At 37.6% G+C, this 25,327-nt stretch overlaps 1 protein-coding gene across 1 annotated transcript in view; it reads left to right on the forward strand.

Annotated features, from left to right (window-relative positions):
• Positions 1 to 15,097, forward strand: part of SASH1 (SAM and SH3 domain containing 1) — a 108,545-nt gene extending 93,448 nt beyond the window's left edge. The window contains exon 13 of the mRNA XM_044675459.1: positions 14,574 to 15,097. Within this exon, the coding sequence (XP_044531394.1) occupies positions 14,574 to 15,097 (524 nt within the window). The remainder of the gene's footprint in view (positions 1 to 14,573) is intronic.
• The last annotated feature ends 10,230 nt before the right edge of the window (positions 15,098 to 25,327 follow it).

The following is a 25,327-nucleotide window of genomic DNA, read 5'->3' on the forward strand; positions in this document are numbered from 1 at the left end:
GAGAGAGAGAGAGAGAGAGAGAGAAGAGAGCATTTATTAAACACTGTGCTCTAGACACTATGCTAATCACTGGATTATAACATAAGCAAAAAAAAAGATAGTAAATGCCCTCAAAGAGTTTATGTTGTATATAGGGGAGAACAAACCATAAAGGGGAATTGGAAGGTGTGAAGGGAGGCCAAGGCCTCTGGAAAGAAAGTTGATAATTCTGCTGGGTGAAGAGTGGAGCCAGAAATAAAATGAACACACACTGTGAAATGGTTGTCGAGACCAAAGACTCACCAATGAGAAAAGAGGGCTACAGAGTCAGTGTATCTCCAAGACCACTGAGAAGTCAAGTATGGGATTCGAGGTTTCTTCCAGGTCTAGATGAATTATTTTATGATCTGCTCACCCAGAAATTCACTTTTGTTTATCAAATGGGGGGTAGAGAGAAGAATCTTAAGGAACGGGACATCAAAGTTTTGAAAAGACTGTGCTTGGAGAAGGGGTAGCCAGAGGACAATGTAAGGACACTGAATATTTAGAAAGAATGATGCCAAGAGAAAGAAAGAGAGATGTTAAAAATGTGATGTTAAGGTTATGAAAATAACCACAGCTTTGCCCAGAGCTAACTCTGCATTTAATCGATATTAAAAATAAAAATAAATATTGAAAGCCTCAGTCCTTGGTTTTCTGTTTCTTTTTTCTAAACTCTCATTCTTTGTGATTTCATCAACCTTTCCATCTTCAATGAAGATTGTTTTTGTTGTTTAGTCATTTTTCAGTCATGTCCAACTCTTTGTGACCCACAAAGATACTAGAGAGGTTTATCATTTCCTTTTTCTGCTCATTTTACAGATGAGAAAACGAGGCAAACAGGGTCAAGTGATTTGTCCAGGGCCACACAGTAATTGTCCACGGTCATATTTGAACTCAGGAAGAGTAATCTTCTTGACTCTAGGTCCAGTGCTCAATCTACTCAGTCACCTGAAGGATAAATTTCCAAATCTGCAGTGCCAACCCTGAATCCCAACCTACAACAATTGCAGAGTATCCATAGGCTCAGAAGTTAGAAGAGGCAGTTGTATGCCTAGAGTACTCATCCTCATGAGCTGTTTCCAGAGCAGGAAGAGGATCGTTATGATCTTCAGGCTGCCCTTTGTGGGAGGGACAATATTTAACATCTATGGCATATATTTTTCCTTTTCTTACCCCATTACTTTTCCATAATCATTCCTCATAGGATACATATTCAAGCACATTTAGACTTGTCAGCAAAGATTCTATAGACTTTCACCAAAGTTGAAAATCCTGAGGGGCAAATACAGAGACAATGAAATATAAGGTTGAGGCCCTTTCAGGGGAAAATGAAGCATTTGACACCTTGGGAGACAGTCAAATCCTTACAGTGTCCTGCACTGAACTAAATACTGAGGATACAAAAAAAATGAGTAGAAGGAAATGACAAACTAGTCTACTGTCTTTGCCAAGAAAACCCCAGATGGGGTCCTAAAGAAATCAGGCACAAGTGAAACTCACATTCTAATGGGGAGACAACATGTAAATTGCTACCTATGTGACCCAGTATGGTACAATGAATAGAGTACTAGACATGGAGTCAGGAAACCTTTATTTTTAAAGTTCAAATCTGGCCTCAGTTGTGTGACTGGGCACATCACTTAACCCTGTTTCCCTCAGTTTCCCCATTTGTAAAATGAGCTGGAGAAAGAAATGGCAAACCCCTCCTGTATCTTTGCCAAGAAAACCCCAAAAACTAGTTATGAAGAGTTGGACATGACTGAAAAATGACTGAACAATAACATAGAAAAGATATATATACAGAATAAATGTAGAGGTTAATCTCAGAGGGCAGCTACTGTCAGCCAAAGGGGACCTACAGAAGATGGGATTTATGCTGAGTCTGGAAGGAAGCTGGAGAAACTAAGAGGAAGAGCATTTTAGGCGTGGGAGCCACCCTCTGCAAAGGCAGAGGCAGGAGATGTGCAAAGAACAAAAAGTATGCCACTACAGGAGAGTAAGATTGGAAAGCAAAAAGTGAAAGAGAATAACATTTACTAAGTACCTACTATAGGTCAGGCATCATGCTAAATACTCCACAAATATTACCTCATTTGAGCCTCATAACAAACCTGGGAGGTAGGAGTTATTATTATTCCCATTTTAGAGTTGAGAAGACTGAGGTAGACAAATATTTAGGGGCTTTCCAGGGATCATGCAGGTAGTAAGTGTCTGAAGCCAGATTTGAAATCAGATCTTTCTGACTCCTATCCACTGTCCCACCTGCTACCAAAGACAAGTAGAAAGGTGCCAGAGTAGGAGGGGCTTTAAGTACTAAATAGAAGATTTTATATGTAATTCTGAAGGCAATAGGGAGCCAGGGACATCTGGGGTGTTCAGGAATGAGTGGTACCTCTGGTGTGAGGACTTGCTGAGCCCTTTTCAGGGCTGCTCATTTACCTTTTGCCCAATTCTCACCTGTGGCTCCAAGAAACTGTAGCATACCCAGTGGTCACACATCAGGAAAACCTTCTTGGCAGGCAGGCTAGACCAGGTTGAGGGAAAGTGACAGAATTCAGACACATTGATTAGTTATGGGTCACGTCTACCCCAAGCAAGTAAAGACTTCCCCTGGCAGAAGTCAGACATCAAAGACACCAGGGTCATCCACTGCTTTCCAAGCCATCACCTGTCATCCTGACTTTTATCTTTCTGCTGGAATTCAATGACTCTGGAAGAGATGGTTACACTAAAGACTTTATGAAACTGCTTCACTTAAATTCATGAGCAAATCAAGCCATGATTGGGTGATGTCATTGAATCTCTTCAAAACAAAGGATGAACCACAATAGAGGGCCACTGGAGTTTATTGGGTACACATTGTAATGTGGTCAGACTTGTGCTTTAGGAAATTCACTTTGGTAGTTGAATTGAGAATGGATTGGAGTAGATTTGAGAGAGGGAGAACATTTAGAAGATTATAGCGACATGGCCTAGATGGAGGACTAGATACTCTGATCTTCATGACTTCTAAAACCTCTCTAAAATAAAAATTGTTGTAAGAGATGAAGCAATTCCAGCTATCTCCATGATCTAAGATAACAAGAACCTTAATGAGGTAAAGACTTAATGAACTAACTGAAGGGAAAACAAATCCCTGGCTCCCAGAAGAGGCTGGCCCCAAGTCCTATGTGATTCCCGGTATCTGGAAGACTGGGCTTTGACCTGGCCTCAGGTCAAATCTACCCACCCAGAGAGACCAAGAAGCAGTGACATCATTGGCCTTCTAAGAAAGAGGGACAGAAGAGATGACTGGTCTTTTTGGGGACTGGAGACTTTTGCAAGTGGAGCTTTTTGCCGACAGGGGGAGCATGGCAAATGGATAGGCTATCATATGATTCTCTTTCTCTCTTCCTCATTCTCTCTTTCTACATCCTTCCCTCTCTCTCTTTCTCTCTCTCTCCCTCCATCTCTCTTCCTATTTCTCTCTCACTAGTAAATAATTACAAATTAATATGCAATCTCCAGAGAATTTTAATCATAACACTTTCTAAAAGTATACAAGGAGATAAAAAGGAAGGTGCAAAGTCAAATAGAAGTGATGGTGAAGAAATTATGGACTAAGTAGCTTAGTCTCACAAAACCTTTCCTACAGGTAAATCAATGTATTGTGAGAATAAGTTGCAAAATGGAATAGTGAGAGAGACAGACAGACAGAGATAGAGAGAGACAGAGAGAAAAGTAAGAGATAAATGAAAATATGTACTATGCCATAATCAAGCAAATTAATTGTTAAAAATTAAGAAGAAATAACCTCTATAATTCTAATGAAAAAGAGGACTTAGAAGATAACATGGGAAGGGGCAAAAGGAAGGACTGAAAGAGAAAAAAAAATTGGGTGAATCTTGTCTTAGTGGTAGTAGGAGATTCTATCACAGAATGTTCTCATGGGAAAAAGATATTCTAAAAATGGAGGTGGAAACTTTACAATTGGCATAATCTCTAGGGTGGTGATGGCAAACCTATGACATATGTTTCAGCACTGATACACATAGCCATTTTTTATGATATGCGGCCAAATGAGGCCTCATACAGAGAAGTATGGAGCCATGTGCCAAGGATAAAACATTTGCTGTAATGTAGTGTAGATACACTGTGCACTGAAGATGACAATTCTACCTATATTACTTTACCTATTTTGGTTTATTAAATACAGTACATATTACAATTATACATTTTTGTTATTTAAATCTTAAATGTTGTAAAATTATGGTTCTTTTCTTGAAGTGACATACCATCCGAGTTATGCTTGTTTTTTTTTGGCAAATTTTGACACACCAAGCTCAAAAGGGTTGCCTATCACTTCTCTAGGGATTTGGTGCCTAAAGAGACTACTTGTCTTGTGTCTGGAGAAAGGGAATTGGAATTGCTATGGCAAATAGCATCTAAAAGAGGAGAAGGGTATAGCCAGAGAAGAGATTACTTTTCAAATTGGAAAAAAAATCACAGGGGAGGCAAAATGTAGTAATGAATTGCATAATCAAAGGCACAGGAAAAGTCCTATCTTGAAGCATTATTTCTCTCCTCTATAATGCCTGCAGGAATTGGTATTTCTAAGTGGAAAGTACCACAGAAAAAAGAGGGGGAGGTGGCAAAATCCACAAGGCAATAATATAGAATATGTTTACAATGGGGTACTCAAAATAGCTAGGAAGCTTGAGTTTCGTGAGGAACAAAGAGGCTAAAGAATGAATAAATATAATGGCAATAAATCAAACAATCAATGTCTAGAATATGAAGAAAAGGCAGATTAATATCAAGAGAATGAAGGGAATCAATCCTTTTGAAGAAAATAGGTACAGAAGGTGAACTCAGAAAACAATTTGAAGAAATGATGATGGAGCTGAAGGTGAGACAGATTTGACTTAACTACTTAACTGAAAAATTTAAAATGAGGAGCAAAAAATTTTGTATAATTACCTGAAAGGAAGAAAGAAAAAGAAACTAAGTTAAGCAAAATCCCTAAATTAATAGGAAAAGATAATAAATAGAAGGGGCACTGAGACTGAGGGTGAGAGAAGTGAGTGGTGGAAATAGTTTCCTTAACAAAGATTAAACCCCAACTATCAAAGAGACAAAAGCACTCTCTTCACAGAGGAAAAGGGAAAAAAACCCTAAATTTGAAAAAAAACACCAATATTAGAGATAAATGGAAGAAAATATAAACCAAACTTTAAACTTATTAACTTTAATTATGAATTGCTTAAACAATTCAATAAAATAGGAAGTGAGGAGGAAGAGTAACAAATGGAATAAGTATAAAATCCCACACTTTGTGGATATGGGAAACACATTAAGAAGACAAAAAACATTCACAAAATATAAATGAGAGTCTAGAACAGAACATACTAAGTCTCAGGTGCCAAGGGCCAAAGAGAGGTCAAGGGTCCATTGAATCCATGCAGAATGACAGAGTCATGCATGGATCTTGTGATCTGAAAAACAGGCCACAGAAAGGATGGAAACCCCAATCAGACCCCCCTGTGTGACTCCCTTCTGATCAACACTTTTTATTACTGGAATTATTGTAATCAATATCTCTAGGAAAGCCCCAAGTCTTGTAGTTTAGATACAGAAATCCCCTTAAAGAAATCCACTAATCACCTTATATTAAACCAGCAATTAATGACTTAATATTTCATACCTTCAGCAAGAGCAGCATTCAAAATGATGGAAGCAGCTTCTAATCTCTTCTGATTTCTAAGAAATCTGGAGGACAAAGGATGGCTATTTTAAATACTTTATTACTTTATTACTTAAAATATTACTTAAAATACTTTATTACTTCATTGAACTTAATTCCATAGTTTTAAAAGTTCACACTTTACCCTACTTTTTGAAATATGTTGAATAATAAAAGACTGTTATTGAAATAATATTTGGATAAAGTTGGGTCTTGGTAACCTTTGAATACTGTTTAGACTGGGGAGTAATCTACATGAAGAAATGTGTTGTTCATGCCAGCTCCTGTGTAGCCTTGAAATCTATGATGTTTGGACTTGGAGCGTAATGTGTATTTTTTCATGCCAACCTTGTAGAAAAAACTGGTCTTGAAGAAAAAAATTATAAAAATAAAACACAGCTCAAAGGCTAGTAGAACAGCTCTGGGCTGATATTGTTGGTACCAGAATGTTCTCAGTTTCTTTTCTTATTTGCCAACGCCATCAAGCTTTTCAAGCCCCCTTTTGATGTGTAGGCTGGCCCTACACTCTCAGGATAATCCAAAAAAGCAGGAACTGACATCATGCTATTATAAAAAGCAAAACCAAAAATCTATAACAAAAGATATACACAAAGTAACTACATTATACTGAAAGAAACCACAAGCAACAGAACAATGTTAAATGCATATGTACCAATTGCCTTAACATCTAAATTCTTAAAATAAATATTAATTATATTATAAGAAAGATATAGACAGTACTACATTAGTGACAGGAGACTTTATGGTCCCTCTTGCCATTCTGGACAAATCTAACAGAAAGATAAAGGAAAGGAAAACTATAGAAATGAACAAATTACTGAAGAAGCTAGAACTGTAGTATATAATGTAAGATATGTGATATAATATATGGGATCTCTCTTTCAACTTACAGACCAGAGGTTTAAGCTTCAACTCTTCTGAGAAGGCAGGTCATTTACATAACCAATATCATATTAAGTGCATCATGAGTAGAATTTGTTAAGGACTGGTAAAAACCTCAGGAGTGTTTCCCCATCAGAAATAGTATTGGATGTTGCCAGCTTTCCTTTTTCTCATATAATAGGTGCATGGAATGGCTACCCACATAATAGCATCTCACATTTACGTGGGCAGGCATGTGGACACTTACTTTCTGGATAAACTGGCTGACTTTAATCTTCTCTTACACCAGCAGGTCTAGGTTTCCAGAGAAGGGCTACATCCATAGAGTTACATTCAAATTCTCTCAAGATCCTAGGAATTACCCTATTGAGAAGAAATCCATGTCTCCTATTCAGCACTCTGACTCTTTTTTAATTTTCATTTTTTTAATTTAGAATATTTTCCATGGTTACATGATTCATGATTTTTCCCTCCCTTTTTCTCTCCTCCCTCCCTGAGCTGACAAGCAGTCCCACTGGGTTTTACATGTCTTATTGTTCAAAACCTATTTCCATGTTATTCATATTGCAATATAGTGATCTTTTAACACCAAACCCCTAATCATATTCCCATATAACTATGTGATCAATCATACATTTTTCTTCTGCATTTCTGCTCCCACAGTTCTTTCTTTGGATGTGGATAGTGTTCTTTCTCATAGATTCCTCTGGATTGTCCCGGATCGTTGCATTGCTGCTAGTAGAAAAGTCTATTATATTTGATTATGCCACAAAGTATTTGTTTCATCAGTTTCTGTGTACAATGTTCTCCTGGTTCTGCTTCTTTTGCTTGGCATCAATTCCTAGAGGTCTTTCCAGTTCACATAGAAATCCCCCAGTTCATCATTGTTTTCAGCACAATAGTGTTCCATCACCATCAGATACCACAATTTGTTCTGCCATGTCTGTATCAGATAAATTCCACTTGTAACAATCATTACAATAGTGCTGAAGACTAAGTATAAATAGCTTGTCATATTCAAAATAGCAATTGCCTCAGAATTTTCAGTAAGACTCAACTCTCAGCAGACATCTCTCAAAATAACTGTCTCTTAGAATTATGAACAGAATTAAATCAGGAACAATCCTTAAAGGAAAAGTACCTTTTATACAGAAAGATAATCTCTGCTTCTAGAAGCAAAACTTTTTAGGAAAATAGAACAGCTAGCCAAAGAATATCCAAAAGCATGAAAGTCTGTCTTTTGTCTTTCCTTTCCACATTAAAAATAAATCAAATTTCTGTGTTTAACCTCTGACTGATTTAGGATTAGAAAGTCCTTACTGGAAAAAAAAAGTTTATAACAAATTTCTCTTATAAAGGTCTCATTTTTCAAATATATAAAGAACTAAGTCAAATTTATAAGAATCCAAGCCATTTCCCAATTGATAAATGGTCAGAGGATATGAACAGGCAGTTCTCAGAGAAAGAAATCAGTTATCAATAATCTGAAACAATGTTCTAAATCCCTCTTGATTAGAGAAATACAAATTAAAGCAACTCTAAGGTACCACCTCACACCTATCAGATTAACCAATATGACAATAAAGGAAAATGATAAATTTTGGAGAGAATGTGGCAAAATTGGAATATTAATGCATTCCTGGTGGAGTTGTGAATTGATCCAACTATTCTGGAGGGCAATGTCCAAAGGACTATAAAAGAATGTATACCTTTTGATCTAGGTTGTATCCCAAAGAAATTTTTTTAAATGGGAAAGGACCTATTTGCACAAAAATATTTATTAGCTGCACTTTTTGTGGTGGCAAAGAAAAAACTGGAAACTAAAGGGCTGTCCCTCAATTGGGAAATGGCTAAACAAAATATGGTATATGATGGTGATGGAATAGTATTGTGCTATAAGAAATGATAAACAGGATGATTTCAGAAACAGCTGGAAAGAACTACATGAATTGAAGTATAGTGAAATAAGCAGAACCAGGAGAACATTAAACATGGTAGCTGAAATATTGTGGAGTGACAAATGTGATAGACTTTGCTACTGACAGCAATAGAATGATTCAGGTCAATTCTGAGGGACTTCAGAAAAAGAATGCTCTCTACTTCAAGAGAAAGAACAGTTGGAGTAGAAATGCAGGTGAAATATTACTTGTTTACTTGGGTATATGATTGGGGGTTTTGGTTTTATAAGATTATTCATTTGCCAAATAAACAATATGGAAATATGTTTGTGTGCTAATACATGTATAACCTAGATTGAATTGCTTGTCAACTCTGGGAGTGGGAAGGAAAGAAGAGAGGGAGACAGCATGGATCATATAATTTCAAAAAACATGTGAAAATTAGTTATTAATTTTTTTAATTTTTGAAAAAAGATTAAAAAGTTTTCATCATTTAATTTATGATTACCAAAATTCATCCCTTAAAAACTATTTCAGAGGGTTCCATTTTCAACAAATTGGGAATCGCTCTTTGGGTTGGAGATCCTTCAGTTTTCTTAACACTGATATTCTTTTTTGTGTGTGTATCTCAAATGAATGGGAAAGGGGAGGGCAAAGAACAAATTTCCCTGGATAAAGAATGTTATCCTTTAATTATTTCTACCATTATGATGAAAAGTGGCCAGCAGTATGCTGCTGTATACAACAAAATGATTGAGAGGAAAAGGAGTAAGGGAAATGAATAAAAAGCATTTATATTGTGCTTACTATGTGCTAAGCATCATGCAAATTGTTTTTACAAATATTATCTCAATTGATCATCACAATAATCCTGGGAGATAGGTACCCATTATTATCCCAATTTTACAGTTGAGTAAAATGAGACAAACTATATTTAAGTGACTTGCCCAGGGTCACATAGTTAGAAAGTGTCTAAGAAAATTTGAATTTAGGCCTTACTAATTCCAGGCTCTGTACCTTCACTTATAGCTACTTCTATTTAAAGTCACAAAAATGTTCTGCATTCTACTCACTTTCCTTTATCTGTAAAATGAGAGACTGAACTAAACAATTATATTTAGACACTATGGTAGACAGAGAAAGTGTCTGAATTATTTTTTAAATGTCTGATTTATCTGCCTTGGACCTGCTGTCCTTCCCAGACTAGCTCAGAGGCAAGGCAGAGAGAAACACGAAGAATAATGGACTCACTTTTTACAGAACCAAAGAACTGTTATACTATTTAAGTGTGCTTTAATTGGGGGGTTGTTGAGCAATGTATGGCATATGAATTAATGCTATGAGAAACTTAGGAAGACTTATATGAACTGATGCAGAATGAAGTAAGCATGACCAAGGGAATAATTTATGTAATAATAGCATTGTAAAGCAGCTTTGAAAGACCTAAGGATTCCATTCAAAGCAATTGTCAATCATGATTCCACAGGTCTGATGATGAACCATACTATCTACCTCCTAACAGAGAAGAAATCTACTCAAGATGTAGAATGAGATGTGAATATTTTAAGGCAAAAAAAAAAAACTTGAGAGTTTATTTTGTTCAACTATGCATATTGTTATTTTTATGTAATGTTTTATTATTTCAAGTATTTCTTTTTTAACATTATGACATTATTCTAAAGATATCTTATCTTTTCTGAATTACATATAAAAACAATTTTAACATTCTTTTAAAAACTATTCAATTCCAAATTCTTTCCCTCCCTTTTCTTTCCTCCCTCCTCCCTGAGATTTCAAGCAATTTGATATAGTTCATATATATGTAAAGCCATATGCATATTGTGGCATCCTTGTTTCTGAGAGGGGTTCAAGCTGTATCACAGAATTCCATAGTGCCCCCCAGAACTCTAACAGAGGGGGCAGTTAAAGGCAGTTGGAGTCCTGGTATAAAAACCAGGTCACCCCTCTTGACTCTTGGCTCTTGGCTCTGGGCACACACACATTCTATATAGCTCTGGGACTGAGACATTCAATCACTGACAGCCTGGGGCTGCCTTACTCTGATAGCTAACCTTCAAAGATAGACCTTCAAGCAAGATCTCAGTCTACCTTCAGTTTAGCTGTTTAGGTTTTAGAAGGAAGATTATTTAGGGGCTTAGTTAGGAGTTCAGCCTTTCTAGATACATTTCCCCTTTTGGGGGGGGGGAGGTGCTGCTTATTTTGACATAGCTGATTTAGATAGCTTTCCCTTATCTCTCATTCCTAAATCATTTCCCTCCTTCCTGTTCCCAGAAACCATTAAACCTTACTATTTAGAAACTGTGTCTCGATACAGATAATTTGGAGTGATACTCACATCCTCCATAAGCCAAGATCCTCTTTCTAGTGGCTCTGAAGTTGATCCTAGCTTCAGAGCCAGTGGGCTGCTCCTAAGACATCAAGCCTCACTTATTACTATCCTGTGGGGAAATAATACGTATAAAGAAAAAATATTATCATAAGTGTTTAGTCTTTACCATTATCAGCTGGAATCCTGAATTTGCCTGGCCAGTTCTAGCCTCCATTGCTTGACTAAAAGATAACAGTAACTGATTTTAACAATTCAATGTGTGGGGGTGGAGGAATATTCTACTCCATCACTTTAGCCCCTCCTATCCAGTCAAGTCTCCCTGCTTCTCCTCTGATCTGGGACTGGGGAGACTCCATTGCCATCTGAGCCCCTAATCCTATAGTTTGGCCAGCCAGCCTAGGATTTTTGAACCTGAGGGTGAAAGTGACCCTCTTAACAGAATGCGTGTCACTCTGGGGAGCAGCACTTCAGTGCTGCTTTATAGTCTTTGGAGAGGATGTTCAACTCTCTGGCTTGTTACAATCCCTCAATTTTTCATAGAAGTTTTCAGAGTGTATGACTCATGCCAGTGGCTTACCATACCCCTGGAAGAAGCTCTGGCCTATGTATCATCAGGGATGGCCATGACAGTATCATTCTATGGGGCATTTATGCTATTGGGAAGTTTTTAAGTTTTACTTTTGGGAAGGCAGAAGTTACTAACCCAGCTATGGAAACTTTAATAGAACAAATGAAAGTATTAATTGAAATAAACAAGCAGATAAGGGAAGGGAAGGAGCTAGATGCATGGACCATCCTGGAGCTAGAAGTAATTGAGGGAACAGTTTTAACTAATGAAGAAGAAAGCAAACAAAAGGCCAATGAGATAACCAACACTGAACAACAAGTTACAGTGGCTAAAGCAGCTCCTGTCACCATTTTAACCATCACGGATAGGATGGTTCAGCCAGACTCAGGGATTGTGCATGTGAAGGGCTATAAACCATTCTCTGGGGGTGATTTAGAGATTTTGAAGAGGAGGTTTCCCCAATTCTACATAAATCCACATAAGTCGATAAAAGAGCTGTCCGTCTGTACAATCCCACCTTTGAAGATGTAGAGTTGCTTTTGTCAGAACTGTACACCCCTAATGAGAAAAAAAAGTTTATAGCTGAGATTAGGAGCAACCCCAAACTAGACTCTTGACCAGAACAACATTAAGACTTAGAGTTATTGTCCCATGACAACATGGCATATCTGAAATATTGTAGGAAGGATTTGGCAGAAGTGATGTGTCTGCATGCATGTCACTCCAATGCAAGGGGATCCTTAGAAAAGCTAAAGCAAGGGGAAGAAGAGCACCCAAGCCTTTATTTAGATAGGGTCTTGGAGGCAGGAGAGACAATTTTGGGCTTGGAAGACAACATTCAACACATTAGGTGTCAGTTTGTAAAGGGTAGTACAACTCCCATACAGTCATACTTTAAGTTGCATTGTCCACATTGGGAAACCATGCCCATTGAGGAGCTTAGGAAGACAGTGGACTATGTTCATGAGTCAAGGGAAACTGAGCCTAAACAGTCTAAGACCTCAGAAAAAGACAAAGAGGTAGCAGAATTGAAAAGACAACTGAAAGAGGCACAAAAGGCAAAGGAAATTGAGGAGATAAAGAACATGGCTCGAATGTCACATAATCAGAGGAGCCAGAGTAGGACAAGGCAATCCTTCAATAATAATAATAACAACAGCTCTGTGAAAAGATGTTTCCTGTGTCAAAAGTTGGGCTATATTGTCAGGGACTATAGATTCAAGTCACAAATAAATTTTAACAGCAAGAACAATTACAATAACAGCAATAGAATAAATACCTATTATAATTCTAGATATAATAATAATAGCAACAACGAGGACAATAACATCAAATATAGTGACAGATTAAAAGCAAGATGTTTTGATCATACCTGTGCTAGTTTTAGTAATTACCCTAGTTTGTCCAAGATGGAGGAATATGTTTCCCAGGGAGTGAGGCCACATACTAATTTATGAATTGAGGAAGCAGCATTAGTTGTTGCAGTAACATACAAGGGCTGGGGCAGGGATAAGACAGTGAAAAGTGAGAAAGAGAAAGTGGGAGAAGAAGTCATAAATTATGGGCTGGGGGATGTAACACAAAGTTACAAGAGAAGGACTGAAGAAGAGTTGCAGATGGAGTATGATATATTAGAAATAAAAGAGAGGATTTATGGGAAGAAAAACAGCAATTTGGGGAGTGATGAAAGAAAAGCATTTACATCTCCACAAAATCTTGATTCAAACTTGAAGGAAGTAGCATTCATTAATTCTCACTGTATTAGAGAAGAAACATCATTATGTAGTAAGATTGTTGATCATTTACATCAATCAATAGTACAGCGAGGCAAAACAAGGGCAATGAATTCAGTTGGGTGTTCTGATGGGGATCTCATAAAGATAGACATTGTCAACAAGGGAGATAAGCTCCTGCAGACCATTGAGAAGGAAGTGCAAAATTCTCAGACACAGGCACAATCTCTTCACTATCACCAGCTAGAAGAAGCTGAAAGAGAAAGTGGAAAGTCTAGTTGCTACAATGAAAAAGGGACTCTGCAGCTGGTTCCCAATGCTAATGAATTTTTACCAACCTAAGCTCAGGGACAGTTGCATCAAGATGTAGCACACTTTCAAGCCTGTGAAACTCCAAAGAGAGCTGACTTTGGGGTAAATTCTGAGTCAATGCATTTAAAGGAATTCAATTAAAAAATGTCAGTACCCAAGAGGGAAACAAAATAACACCAATAGGAACAGAGAAAGAATCTACAACACTGACTTTGTTTCCTATGCAAAGTATATCTGATGCTAAGTTTCCTGCTTCTGACATAGAGTCTCTAGGTAGAGTACAAGGAAAAGGCATAGACTCACAGGATTGGGGTGTAACCATGAGTCAACAACACATTCCCAATTCTGAAGAAGAATTTCCTTTAATGCAAAGAATTACCTCTCCTGAATCTAACTTTGCACAAACCAAGCAAAGCATGTTCAGTGAAGAGCAGGACACTTTACCTTACTCATGGTCTGAGACAAAAGAGATACAAAATGACACTGATAGGCCCATAAACAATTTTTATGCACAAAGATGCATTACAGACATGCAGCCTAAGACACAGAAAATCCAAAAAAAGCCAGATTTAAAGGGGACATACCATCATTACAATCACAGAATCCTGAGCCAGCACAAACAGAAATCCTAGAAGAAGATCAATGGGATTTGGGTGACATTGATGTAGAAGCATCTTTAGTACCTGTCAATCAATCAGCTAAAGACAGGGAGCCTTTGGTCATGGTGAAGATAGAGGACCAGATATATCCAGCTCTAATCAACACCGGAGCAACTAGGTCTGTGTTAAAGATACCACAAGAAAATTATACATTAATGGGGTCTGTGAGAGTTAAAGGAGCCACTGGGCAAATGGAGTTGGTGCCCAAGCTAAGATCTAAGATGGTGAAGATAGGCCCAGTGACTTCGGATCAATCATTTCTGTTGATACCTGGATGTCCATCCAATCTCCTGGGGAGGGATGTCCTCTGTAAATTAGGAGCTACTATCCAATGTGATAAGTCAGGCCAAATATTCCTACATTTACCCAGTCACTCAAGCACCATCCCTTGCTGTTCCTGGGGCAAGTGGTGGGTGATGAGGAAGAACATCATGTGGGGTGTATCTTTGAAATACCTGAAGATATCCCAGAGGCAGTTTGGGCAAAGCATTCAACTGATGTAGGAATCTTAAAATCTGCTACACCTGTCAAGATCAAGGTGAAAGAGGGCACTCCACCTAAAATCCCTCAGCGTTGGTTGAGTAAAGAAGCTACAGAGGGTATCAAGCCTATCATCCAAAATCTCCTGGAGCAAGGCATTTTGGTCTACACCATATCTGAGTACAACACACCCATTATGCCTATTAAGAAACAAAAGAAAGATGCAAATGACAAAACACAATGGCGATTTGTGCAGGATCTGAGAGCAGTCAGCAGCATTGTTAAAAAGGGACATGCAGTGGTACCTAGCCCAGCCAACATCATTGCTGAAATTCCAAACAATGCAGCATGGTTCACAGTCATGGACTTGTGCTGTGCCTATTTTACAGTATCCTACAATATTTGTTATAAGAAATTTTCTCTTTTTTTAATGGGTAAAAGTGATATGTGAAGTAAATTTTTACTAATTGAAAAAAATGTAAAAGAAGGAAGAAAGATATAAAGAAGGAAGAAAAAGACTAGCCAATGACAGTGACAGGAGGAGCTGGCCAGCCCGTGTTTTCTACCAACAGTCTGGGGTCTTCTGGGGGTGGTGAAAAGAATGAAGGACCAGGAGGATCAGTGATGCACCGGCAATCAAAGGCAACTTTATTGAGGGGAGTGATAATATTTATAGGCATCTGAGTTGCTACCCAAACATATCCATCCACATGATTACAGGCAATGTTTGCATAGTAACAGATAATCAGTCGCAGAGAGTCTTGAGAACAATGCATCCTGTCAAGTTATCGATCTATTGGGTACATTCTGTATGGTCATTGGAGGATTCAGAGGTATACATAATATACATGAAAACATACAGAAGATGACATCTCTTCTGCTAGAGATTCCAGGGATATAGTACAAAAATATGTCCTAGGTTCAGCCCTAGGTCATTCAGGTATATTCAATGTATTATGGATCCTTTACTAGGGGGCTCTATCAAGCCAGATTTTTAAATTTATAGATATTTCAGAAGTAGAAGTCTTTTGTAGGAAAAGTTTTGTGGAATAGTAACAATTTGTTTGGGGATTTACAGTTGCAAAACACTTGACTAGATTTTAGAGTTTCTTTTCAGTCTGACATTCCATGATTCTTTGAGAACACAGGTCAAGTTTATGACTGGAAAAATTGTGACAGACATTAAAGAATTGTCTTCTCAGGGTACAATGACCACAGCTGAACCATTTAAATATGTCATAAATATGTAATTATTTAAAGTAAATATACTTATTTACAAGAAACAAATTCTCATGTTAGCTATGCCCCCAAATCTGTCTCATCCTTTATATGTATTATCTTATAATACATATTTCTCTCATATTGTGAAACAAGTCACAAATTGCTTATACAAGAGAAAAATTCGTGGAGGAAATAAAGTGAAGAATGACATGTTTTAATCTGTATTCAGAGTCTGTCTATTCCTTCTATGTGAGTGGATAGCCTTTTTGTCATGAGTCCCTAGGAGTTGTACTAGATCCTTGCCTTGTTGAAAATAGTTAAGTGATTCACAGTTGATCATCACAGATTATTTTTTCTATTTGAAAATTGTAATTAATTAATTAATTTAGAATATTTTCCATGATTATATGAATCATGTTCTTTCCCTCCCTCCTCCCATTCCCTCCCTTAGCCAACAAGCAATTCCACTGGGTTTTACATGTTTCATTGATCAAGATCTAGTTCCATATTATTCATATTTGCATTAGAGTGATCACTTAGAGTCTACATCCCCAATCATATCTCCATCAACCCATGTGATCTACTCCCAGTGTTCTTTCCCTGGATGTAGATAGTGTTCTTTCTCAGAATTGTCCTGGATCATTGCAATGCTGCTAGTAGAGAAGTCCATTGCATTCTATTGTGCCTTAGTGTATCAGCCTCTGGATCATCACACATAAGTGTTCTTACTGTGTACAGTGTTCACCTGGTAGTGCTCACTTTACTTTGTATCACTTCAAATAATTCTTTCCAGGTTTTGTATTTTTTTTTGTGATCATCTTGTTTATAAGTTTTTATGGTGCAATAGTATTCCATTACAATCATATACCACTTGTTCAGCCATTCCCCAATCAATGGTTTTAGTTTCCAGTTCTTTGCTATAAATATTTTAGAACACATAGTTTTGAGAGCAGCTAGGTGACTCAATGTATTGAGAAGCAGGGCTAGAAAGGGAAGATCCTGGGTTCAAATCTGTCCTCAGACCCTTAGTTATATGTCCCTGGACAATTCACTTAATCATATTGTCTAGTCCTTACCACTTTTCTGCCTTGGAACCCTTACAGAGTATTGATTCTAAGATGGAAGGTAAGGTTGTTGTTGTTGTTTTTTAAAAGAAGAACAAATAGTTTCTTCACTTTTTTCCCTTGATCACCTTAGGAAATAAATCTAAGAGATGTATTACTGGGTCAAAAGGTATACATACTTTAAAGCATTTTTTTTAGTATAATTCCAGATGGCTCTAGAAAATGGTTGGAACAGTTCACAACTGAACCATTTTTGACAGGAATTTCTGGTGCTGAGCCCAGATCTCAGTGTAAATGCTTCTCTGTCGTGATTGTTTTTATATATTATTTAGTAAAATCCCCAAGAGAAATTTATACTCCATGAAGAGCTGGCAGCATGGGAAGTGCTGAGATGTCCCATTTCTTAGTGTGTCACATTGTTTATGCTGGAAATATGAACTGAAAGGAATCTCCCATGGTATCTGCTAATTCCTGTCCTGACAGTGCCAATAGAATCTTGATTTGCAGTGATTTACAATGATCTATTCTTGTCCTTGTCTGCATGAAGTGGAAGACTCTCTATCTGACCCTCTGGCTCCATACACAATGAACTGCTTTCACCATACTGAAGTACACATATTTCTGAGGGTAGATACTATACAATAACCAAAACAGGCAAATGCACCTCTTCATTTTCTTCCATTTACTCCTTCTGGGTTTTTGTGATGTTGTTTTCTCTTGGCTCTCATCTTACTTGGCTAATTTCTTTTATTCGATTATTCTAACTGTAGATGTATCCCAAGTTCTGTCCTAGAACCTTTTCTACCCCTTTTTAGTGATCTCATTGGCTCCCACAGATCTAATGATCTCTATGTATGTTTTCAGATCTCTGTATCCAAACCTGGTCTCTCTCCAGATATCCCGATTTGTATATTGAATACTTATTGGACATAATACACTGGATTTCTTGTAGGTATCTAAAACTCAACATGTCCAAAATAGAATTCATGATCTTTCCTCTCCAAGAAGCACATTTATGAAAATTTCCTATTTCTGTGGAAAATACTAGGGTAATTTAAAGAGTATGTGAGAGAGAGGGGGACTTAGTTATAACCACTTATTCAGTCATGTTACTATAACTATCTCCTGCTTAGACATTTGAGACCTTTTCCTTTTCACATATAAAATGAGTGATTGTACTGAATTGTCTTTGAGCTTTCTTTTAATGATACTATTTTTGATTCCTTAAGCAAAGTTACAGAGCTACTAAAAGACAGGATTGAAACTTTGGTCTCTTGACTTTTAATAACAGCATCTCTCACAAATATGGCATATGTACCACTTTCCAACATGGGGTCTCTTTTCTCCTACTCATCCTCCAGTTGTTGGTGGCTTCCTCTCTCTTGAACTTATTTTATATTGTACTCAGTAATAACAGTAATGTATGATGATTAACTGTGATTGACTTAACTATTATCAGCAATGCCAGGAACTGGACAACTCCAAAGACCTCATGACAAAAAGGCTATTCATTGCTACAGTAGAAGGACCTGACAGAGTCTGAATTCAGATTGAAGTGTACCATCTTCACTTTATTTCCTAGCTGGATTTTTTCTCTAGTATAAGCAATATGTATCTTCTTTTACAACATGATGAATGTTGAAATATGTATTATATGATAACATATGTACAACCTATATCATATCACCTGCTGTCTCAGGGAGGGAGGAAGAGAACGTGAATGGCAATGTCAGAAAATGATTATTAAAATTGTGTCAACATGTAAAAAATTTAAATTAAATTAAAAATAAAAACCAAAACTCTAGGGCAAGATGGGAGCTGAAGGAGGTTATTTTGGGACATCATTCCCTTGGAAACTGTTTTCTATCCCTAGGCTAATACAAATGTTCTTAATTTGACACCAATACCTAGAGGAGATGCAAATTATTAAATGCCCATCTACAGAGGCAATGTACTAAATGCAGTTTTGAGCATACTGACTTCCCTGCTTGGCTCCCTGGCAAGTCAGGTCAAGTCAACAAGGCATTTATTAAGCATCTACTCTATATTAGGCTCTGTGCTATGTTCTGGGAATACATAGAAAGCAAAAGCCATCCCTTGCTTCAAAGAACTCATTATTCTAAAGGGGGAAACAACACCCCGACTCCCATCCTCCTTCCCTCTTTCTACTCAGTAAACACTGCTGGAGAAAGTCATGCAACTTCAACTCGGCCAACTACAAATTTGTTAACTAATCTTTTTTTTTTTTTTTTTTTTTTTTTTTTTTTTTTTTTAAGGCAATGGGGGTTAAGTGACTTGCCTAGGGTCACACAGCTATGAAGTGTCTGAGACTAGATTTGAACCTAGGACCTCCCATCTCTAGGCCTGGCTCTCAATCCATTGAGCTACCAAGCTGCCCCAATTGTTAACTAATCTTAACTGGGTTCTTACTGGCATCAAGTAATCCTTTCAGCTCCACCTACTGTCTCTCTATTAAGCTTTCTACTATTAGTATTCTGCCTCCTCAAACCCCTTCCCAGGTCCACTTCCCACCCTTATGCCCTTGATTCAATCTTGTATGTCTTCCTTGGGAACTTGGTCATTCCACAATTCCCTAATCTTCAACTCTTCCTTTTCCTGCCACCTACACAGAAGCTCATGTCTCCCTTGTCTTTAAAAAGCAAAAACAAAACAAACCTATATCCAACCCTTCCAGGTCCTAAGGCTATCATCTCTTTGGGTATTCACTTATTGCCTCCATTTTCTCCTTTCTCATTTACTTTTTCAAAAAGTGCTACCTAGATGATTGGCCTAGGAGAGAAAGATAAAGAGAAAGCAATCAGTAGGATTCTTAACTATTTGAGCAACATACACTCCCAAAATATTTCTGAGGTCCCCATCACTTTGCAAAGGTTTATAGGAAAAGTGGCTGAAGTTATGAAGTTATGAAGCAAGGAATTATTAGTTTACCTGGATAACCTCATTGTATCTTGGAAGCTATGGAAGACTGGGAGTTGAGTTAGGGTTCTGTGAAGTTAGCACAAACCAATTAAGAATTACCCCAAGGGAAATGACCTAAGGCATAGGTACAAGTCTCCCAATTACCTGATAGGGGGAGACCTCCCAATGAGTAGATGAAGCTTACCCTAAACATTCCTCTTTAGACTTGTATTCCATGTTCACTACCTGCACCTGGAGTCACTAAATGGGACTAGAACAGGGAGCTCAATTTAGAAGCTGTGCTCACACACATAAGCTTGTCTTGGTACTACTGCGTGACTACTATATTTTTGCAACACAATCACTTGCTTGTATGTCTAGACTCTCCAAGTGGTTCATTGTTCCAGAGTTGACCAAAGTCTGAAACAACTGATGTAGTTGGGTTAGAGCTGATGTAATGGTCTTGTAGTTCAGAAAGACCAGAGTGAGGCAGACAAGAATGATTTTCTTCCAATTCTGGTGAGCACCTGGTATCCTGTTGTGCAAGAAAAAGTATGAACCCTGGAGGATAAATCTTAGTGCCTCTAGATGCCCTGTTGAGCCAAGGGACATAGTCTGGTGGACCCATATGGAGAGGAGCCAGGAGAATCTAGGTACTACAAGTGATACTGTTGGCTATTTCTTATGGTATTAGAGAAGTTCGTGGTTAGAAATTACCTGGCTTCACCACTACATGGGACACAGAAGAAACAGGGAGGATATTTTTCATATGGGGAGAAAAGGAAGATCTACTTTCAATTTCCCATGAATTTGGGATTATTAGAGCTAAGACTGGGGATCCATAGGTTTTGTGAATCAGAGATTATGGTACTTCTTAATGAGGATATCAAGGTTATATTTTACAGGCTTGGACTAAGGTTCACAAAAGATTCATCCATATTTTAAGACTCCTTCCAACTGACTGAAGTAAATTTTGTGTCTATGGACCAAATTGAAATTATTAATAAATATTTATTAAGCTCCTACTATGTGCTAGGCACTATGCTAAATTCTGGGGATATAAGAAGAGGCAAAAAACAATTCTTCCCTTCAGATTTTATAACATAATAAGAGAGAAAAACACAAATAAATGTAAAGTAAGCTATGTTATACAGGATAAAAAGATAATAATTAACAGAAATAAGACACTAGAACTGAGAGGGACTGGGAAAATAAAAAAAATGGGACTTTAGTTGGGATTTAATGGAAGCTAGGGAAGATAGTAGATGGAGTTGCATTCCAGGCATGGGGGAAAGCCATTTCAAGGAAGAGACAGGAATCAATTGAGGGAGACTCATAGATAAAAAATAGAATTATAACTACAGATGCAAACATAGGATTTTAGAGTTAGAAGGAATTTTATAGCTCATCTAGTCCATCTTTCTACCCCTCATTCTCCAGATAAGAACACCAGGAGAGGTTAAGCAATCTGTACAAGGCCATATTTTGATTTCCTATTTTTGAAAAAACATAACATGTTCCCCCTTGAAAATTTAATAATGAAATGATTATTTTTTAATTTAAGACATTTATTTGTTTTATTATTTATTTTTGTACTTAATATTTACTTGAATGAACCTATGGCTACTTTGATGACGATACTCCCTTCACTTTTGCATGTCACAATCCATCCAAGCATTCTCATCCTGTGCAGTTGTTGTCTATGTCCTCCCACAAGTCTTCTATGAAGAATCTACCTAGAAGCTTTCCTCTAAGCCTTTTAACATCTATGAGTGCCATTGCAACACTTGTTATTCAATATTTTTTCAGTCATGCCTGATGCTATATGACCCTATTTCAGATTTTCTTAGTGAAAAAAGTAAGGTGACCAATTAGAATCCAACTGCAATGGCCCTGCAAACAATCCCCTCTATCTTTTATTGTCCTTCCTTCCTAACTACATTGCTTTTAACTACTTTCTATTTCTTTTGTATTTTCTGCACATACTTATTTTGCATATGCTTACATTTGTGAATATAATATCTCTTCAGATAGAAAATAGGCGCCTTAAGAGAAGTCTGATTAATTTTTGTCTTTTATCCTGGTGCCTAACTATTGAGCTCTTTAGAAATGATGATTGGATATTTGTTTATTGACTGATAGTTTTGATAAGAAATAAGGGTATGAATTAAGGTAATGGTTGTTATGACTTGAGAGAAGAGGAGAGATAAAAGTTTGCCAAGGTTTGACATACAGTCATAATTTTTAACCCCTGTCTAATTTTCTGTCTAACTTCTAAGTAATTGTCTTTTCTATATATGCTATGAAAATATGTAGCCTTTGGACTTTTAGTTTAGTTTTTTATCTATGAGTCTCCCTCAATTGATTCCTGTCTCTTCCCTGAAATGGACAGTAACCTTCAATAGGGAGAAAGACAGTATGGTATTGTAGAAAAAAACTCTGATTTATTTGTAGATACCCAGGCTTTAGAATGAAAAGGGAACTTGTATGTCATTAGTCCAACTCCTTCATTTTATACATAAGAGGATTTCTGTGCCTCAACAAGTTGTGATTTGACTAAGATCATTCAGACATCCAATAGCATACTCCTTAAGTTCATCTGAATTATTTGTGCCCAACTTGCTCGTGGTGTGCTGATCGATCACAGTTGGAACACACTATTTATTGACGTCAACATAGTGATGTCATTTTGTTCCTCTTTGACTATGAAGGACAACAACCAACCAGTAGAGGCAGGATTTGAACCCAGGTCCTCTGGCTCTGTATCTAGCACTATATTGTATCCGATTGGGGCTTGAATAATGACAAAATTACTACTGCATCAGCTTCAGTTTTCTCAGGGACTGTCCCATTTCTGTTTTCATATATTCTCAGGACCCAGCATAAAGCTTGGAACATGGTAGGGGCTGAATGATTGTTTCACTGGGAAAAGAGGAGATTGAACTAGATAATCTTTAAGTTCCTTTCAGCTCGAAGCCTATTACCCAGATTACTCATCCACATATTACTGTTTCAGACATATATCTCTCTCAGTTTAAGAAAATCTCATATGCAAAACTTGAAAGTTATGCAATAAACATACCAAAGAGAAGAAAGTGAATGCTAACATTTTCAAATATGCACAAGCATTCACTACATAAAAAGGGATAATTTCTGGAGGGTGTTTATTAAAAAAAATTTACCAGTACTGAATCTGCCCATAAATTTTCTGGAAATCATGGATTGTGTATAGTGAGGCTGATTTGTCATTTTGGCAATCCTATGGACTAGGCCATGTCACTTTTGAAAAAAGAGCAAGCTTGAAAGAATTCAGAGGCTAAAACAACTGATTATGTCTGAATTCAGAGCAATTCAGCTTCCTTCATGGACTAGAGGATGGCTGAACTGACAGCATCTGACCACACTGGGGAGCTGACTGCCTGTGCCTACCACCTAGCTCAGTCTTACATCCTTCTTCAGCCTTCAGTAGAGAGAACCTGATGCAGAATCCAGACTGATTCCAGGGTGACACTCTGAGGGAGCCATAAACTAGCTGGAGATCACGCTGCTTCCAGGGTTTCCCTGCCAATCTGTCCAAAAGAATAAAGACACTTACTGTTCTACAAACACAAATTTGGCCTGGCTACCCCAAATCAGCACACGAGGCCTGAATTAACTTGGTCTTTATTGGTTAATACTTATTGAACTCCAGGCCATCATCCTTCTCTCCCTCATAAATAATAATAACAAATAGAGAAAAGCATGGAAATCTGGCTGATGATAGATTTCCTTCCTATTTATCTCCTGTATTTGACAGGGACAGTAAATAGTCTGTGGGTATCTGTATTATCTCCTTGACTCTTCCCTCAGTGGTTTGCCTCCTGCTTCCTTCTCTGGCCTGCCTCATTTTTTGTGACAATCAGTGAAACACACACACACACACACACACACACACACACACAAATAGAGTCAGCTTCTATGGTGCTCTTTGAAGGGAATGAGGAATTCTGGTGAGGAGGGAGTATATTAAAACATAATGGACCACTTTTGAAGAGACTCCCTGCCTGCCTTTCCCCCCACCAAAAAGGAATGATTGGTCCCAAAACCTCTTAATTCCAGTGCTTTCCCTCTCCTATTTCCTTTTGTTTGTTTTGTATATATTTATTTGCATGTCATCTCCCCTATTAGACTGTAAGCACATTGAAGGCAGGGTCTCTCTTTTGTCTTTTCTTGTATCTAGAGTTCTTGGCTCATAGTAGGTCTTAATAAATATTTTATTGTATTGAATTGACCTGAAACTCTTTTTAAGTAGGAGAGACTTTAGTACTGATGCTCTTGGTAGCCATGCCTCTTAGGATTGTGGGAAGTAGCTCAAATTATTTTCAAGGATTCAGCTTTTAATAGCTGTGGTGCATATCTTTCACGAAAATTGATCCCCTAGGTATAAATGTGTTGAATGTAGCAAGCAGAATGGTCAAAGACAGATGGTTACCCTGGGGATATAAAAGCCAAAGCTCTTTCGGCTGCCTTTCCCAGAGGAAATAATCAAAGTACCCACATCTGACAAGAGGAATAGCCCAAAGATCCCAAAAGAATCCTATCCCTAAGATTTACCTGGCTCCCACCTCCCTGTTCTTAGAAGTAACTATTGTAACTTCTAAATTTTGCTGGCCAGTTTTCTCTAAGTACATCAAAAACCAAACCCTGCTTGTTCTCCTTATGTCCTGACCTTACACAGTAAATCTCTTTCAATCAACTCACCCTCACTGCTACAAGGACTAGAACAGGCAGACAAGTTCAGGACAGTCTCTCATCTCTGGTTGCTGCCTAAACTCTTAACTCCATATCCTGCTATTTGTCTTCCCTCCTGACAATCAGCACACCTCTTGGCTGATACATGTCTTTGAGAGCTTAAATTTTACTCTTTAGTTAAAAGTGTCATTATTTCTGTGGAATATTGGGTCCTAGAGGCAACGAGGGAAAGCCTCCAGATTTAGAAGTCAGAAGCCCAAGATTATAGCCCCAATCCTGCCAATTGATGTAGTATTTGGTTGTTTCAGTCATGGCCAACCTTTCATGACTCCATTTAGGATTTTCTTGGCAGAGATCCTGCAGTGGTGTGCCATTTTCTTGTCTAGCTCATTTTAAAGACAAGGAAACTGAGGAAAACAGGGTTAAATGACTTTTCCAGGGTCACATTGCTACTCTCTGAGGGTGAATTTGATTTCAGGGCTTCTTGAGTCCAGTTGGGGTGCTTTATTCACTGTGCAACCCAACTGTCCAAATCAATAAGAAACAATGTTTGGGGGCAAATTATTTGAATTTTCCAGGCCTTAATTTGCTCATCAGGAAAATTGAAATGATCATTCTTATCCTGACAACTGTAATGGGGAGAATAACCCAGACTATAAGGCTGTGTCTAAAAACCTGAGGGTTCCATCATGGAATGAAGCTGGGATTTTGCAAAGAGGAGTGGGAGTTTGACCAAGCTGGAGGAA

Source organism: Gracilinanus agilis, chromosome 4 (assembly GCF_016433145.1).
Source record: "Gracilinanus agilis isolate LMUSP501 chromosome 4, AgileGrace, whole genome shotgun sequence".
In the NCBI taxonomy this organism is placed as follows: domain Eukaryota; kingdom Metazoa; phylum Chordata; class Mammalia; order Didelphimorphia; family Didelphidae; genus Gracilinanus; species Gracilinanus agilis.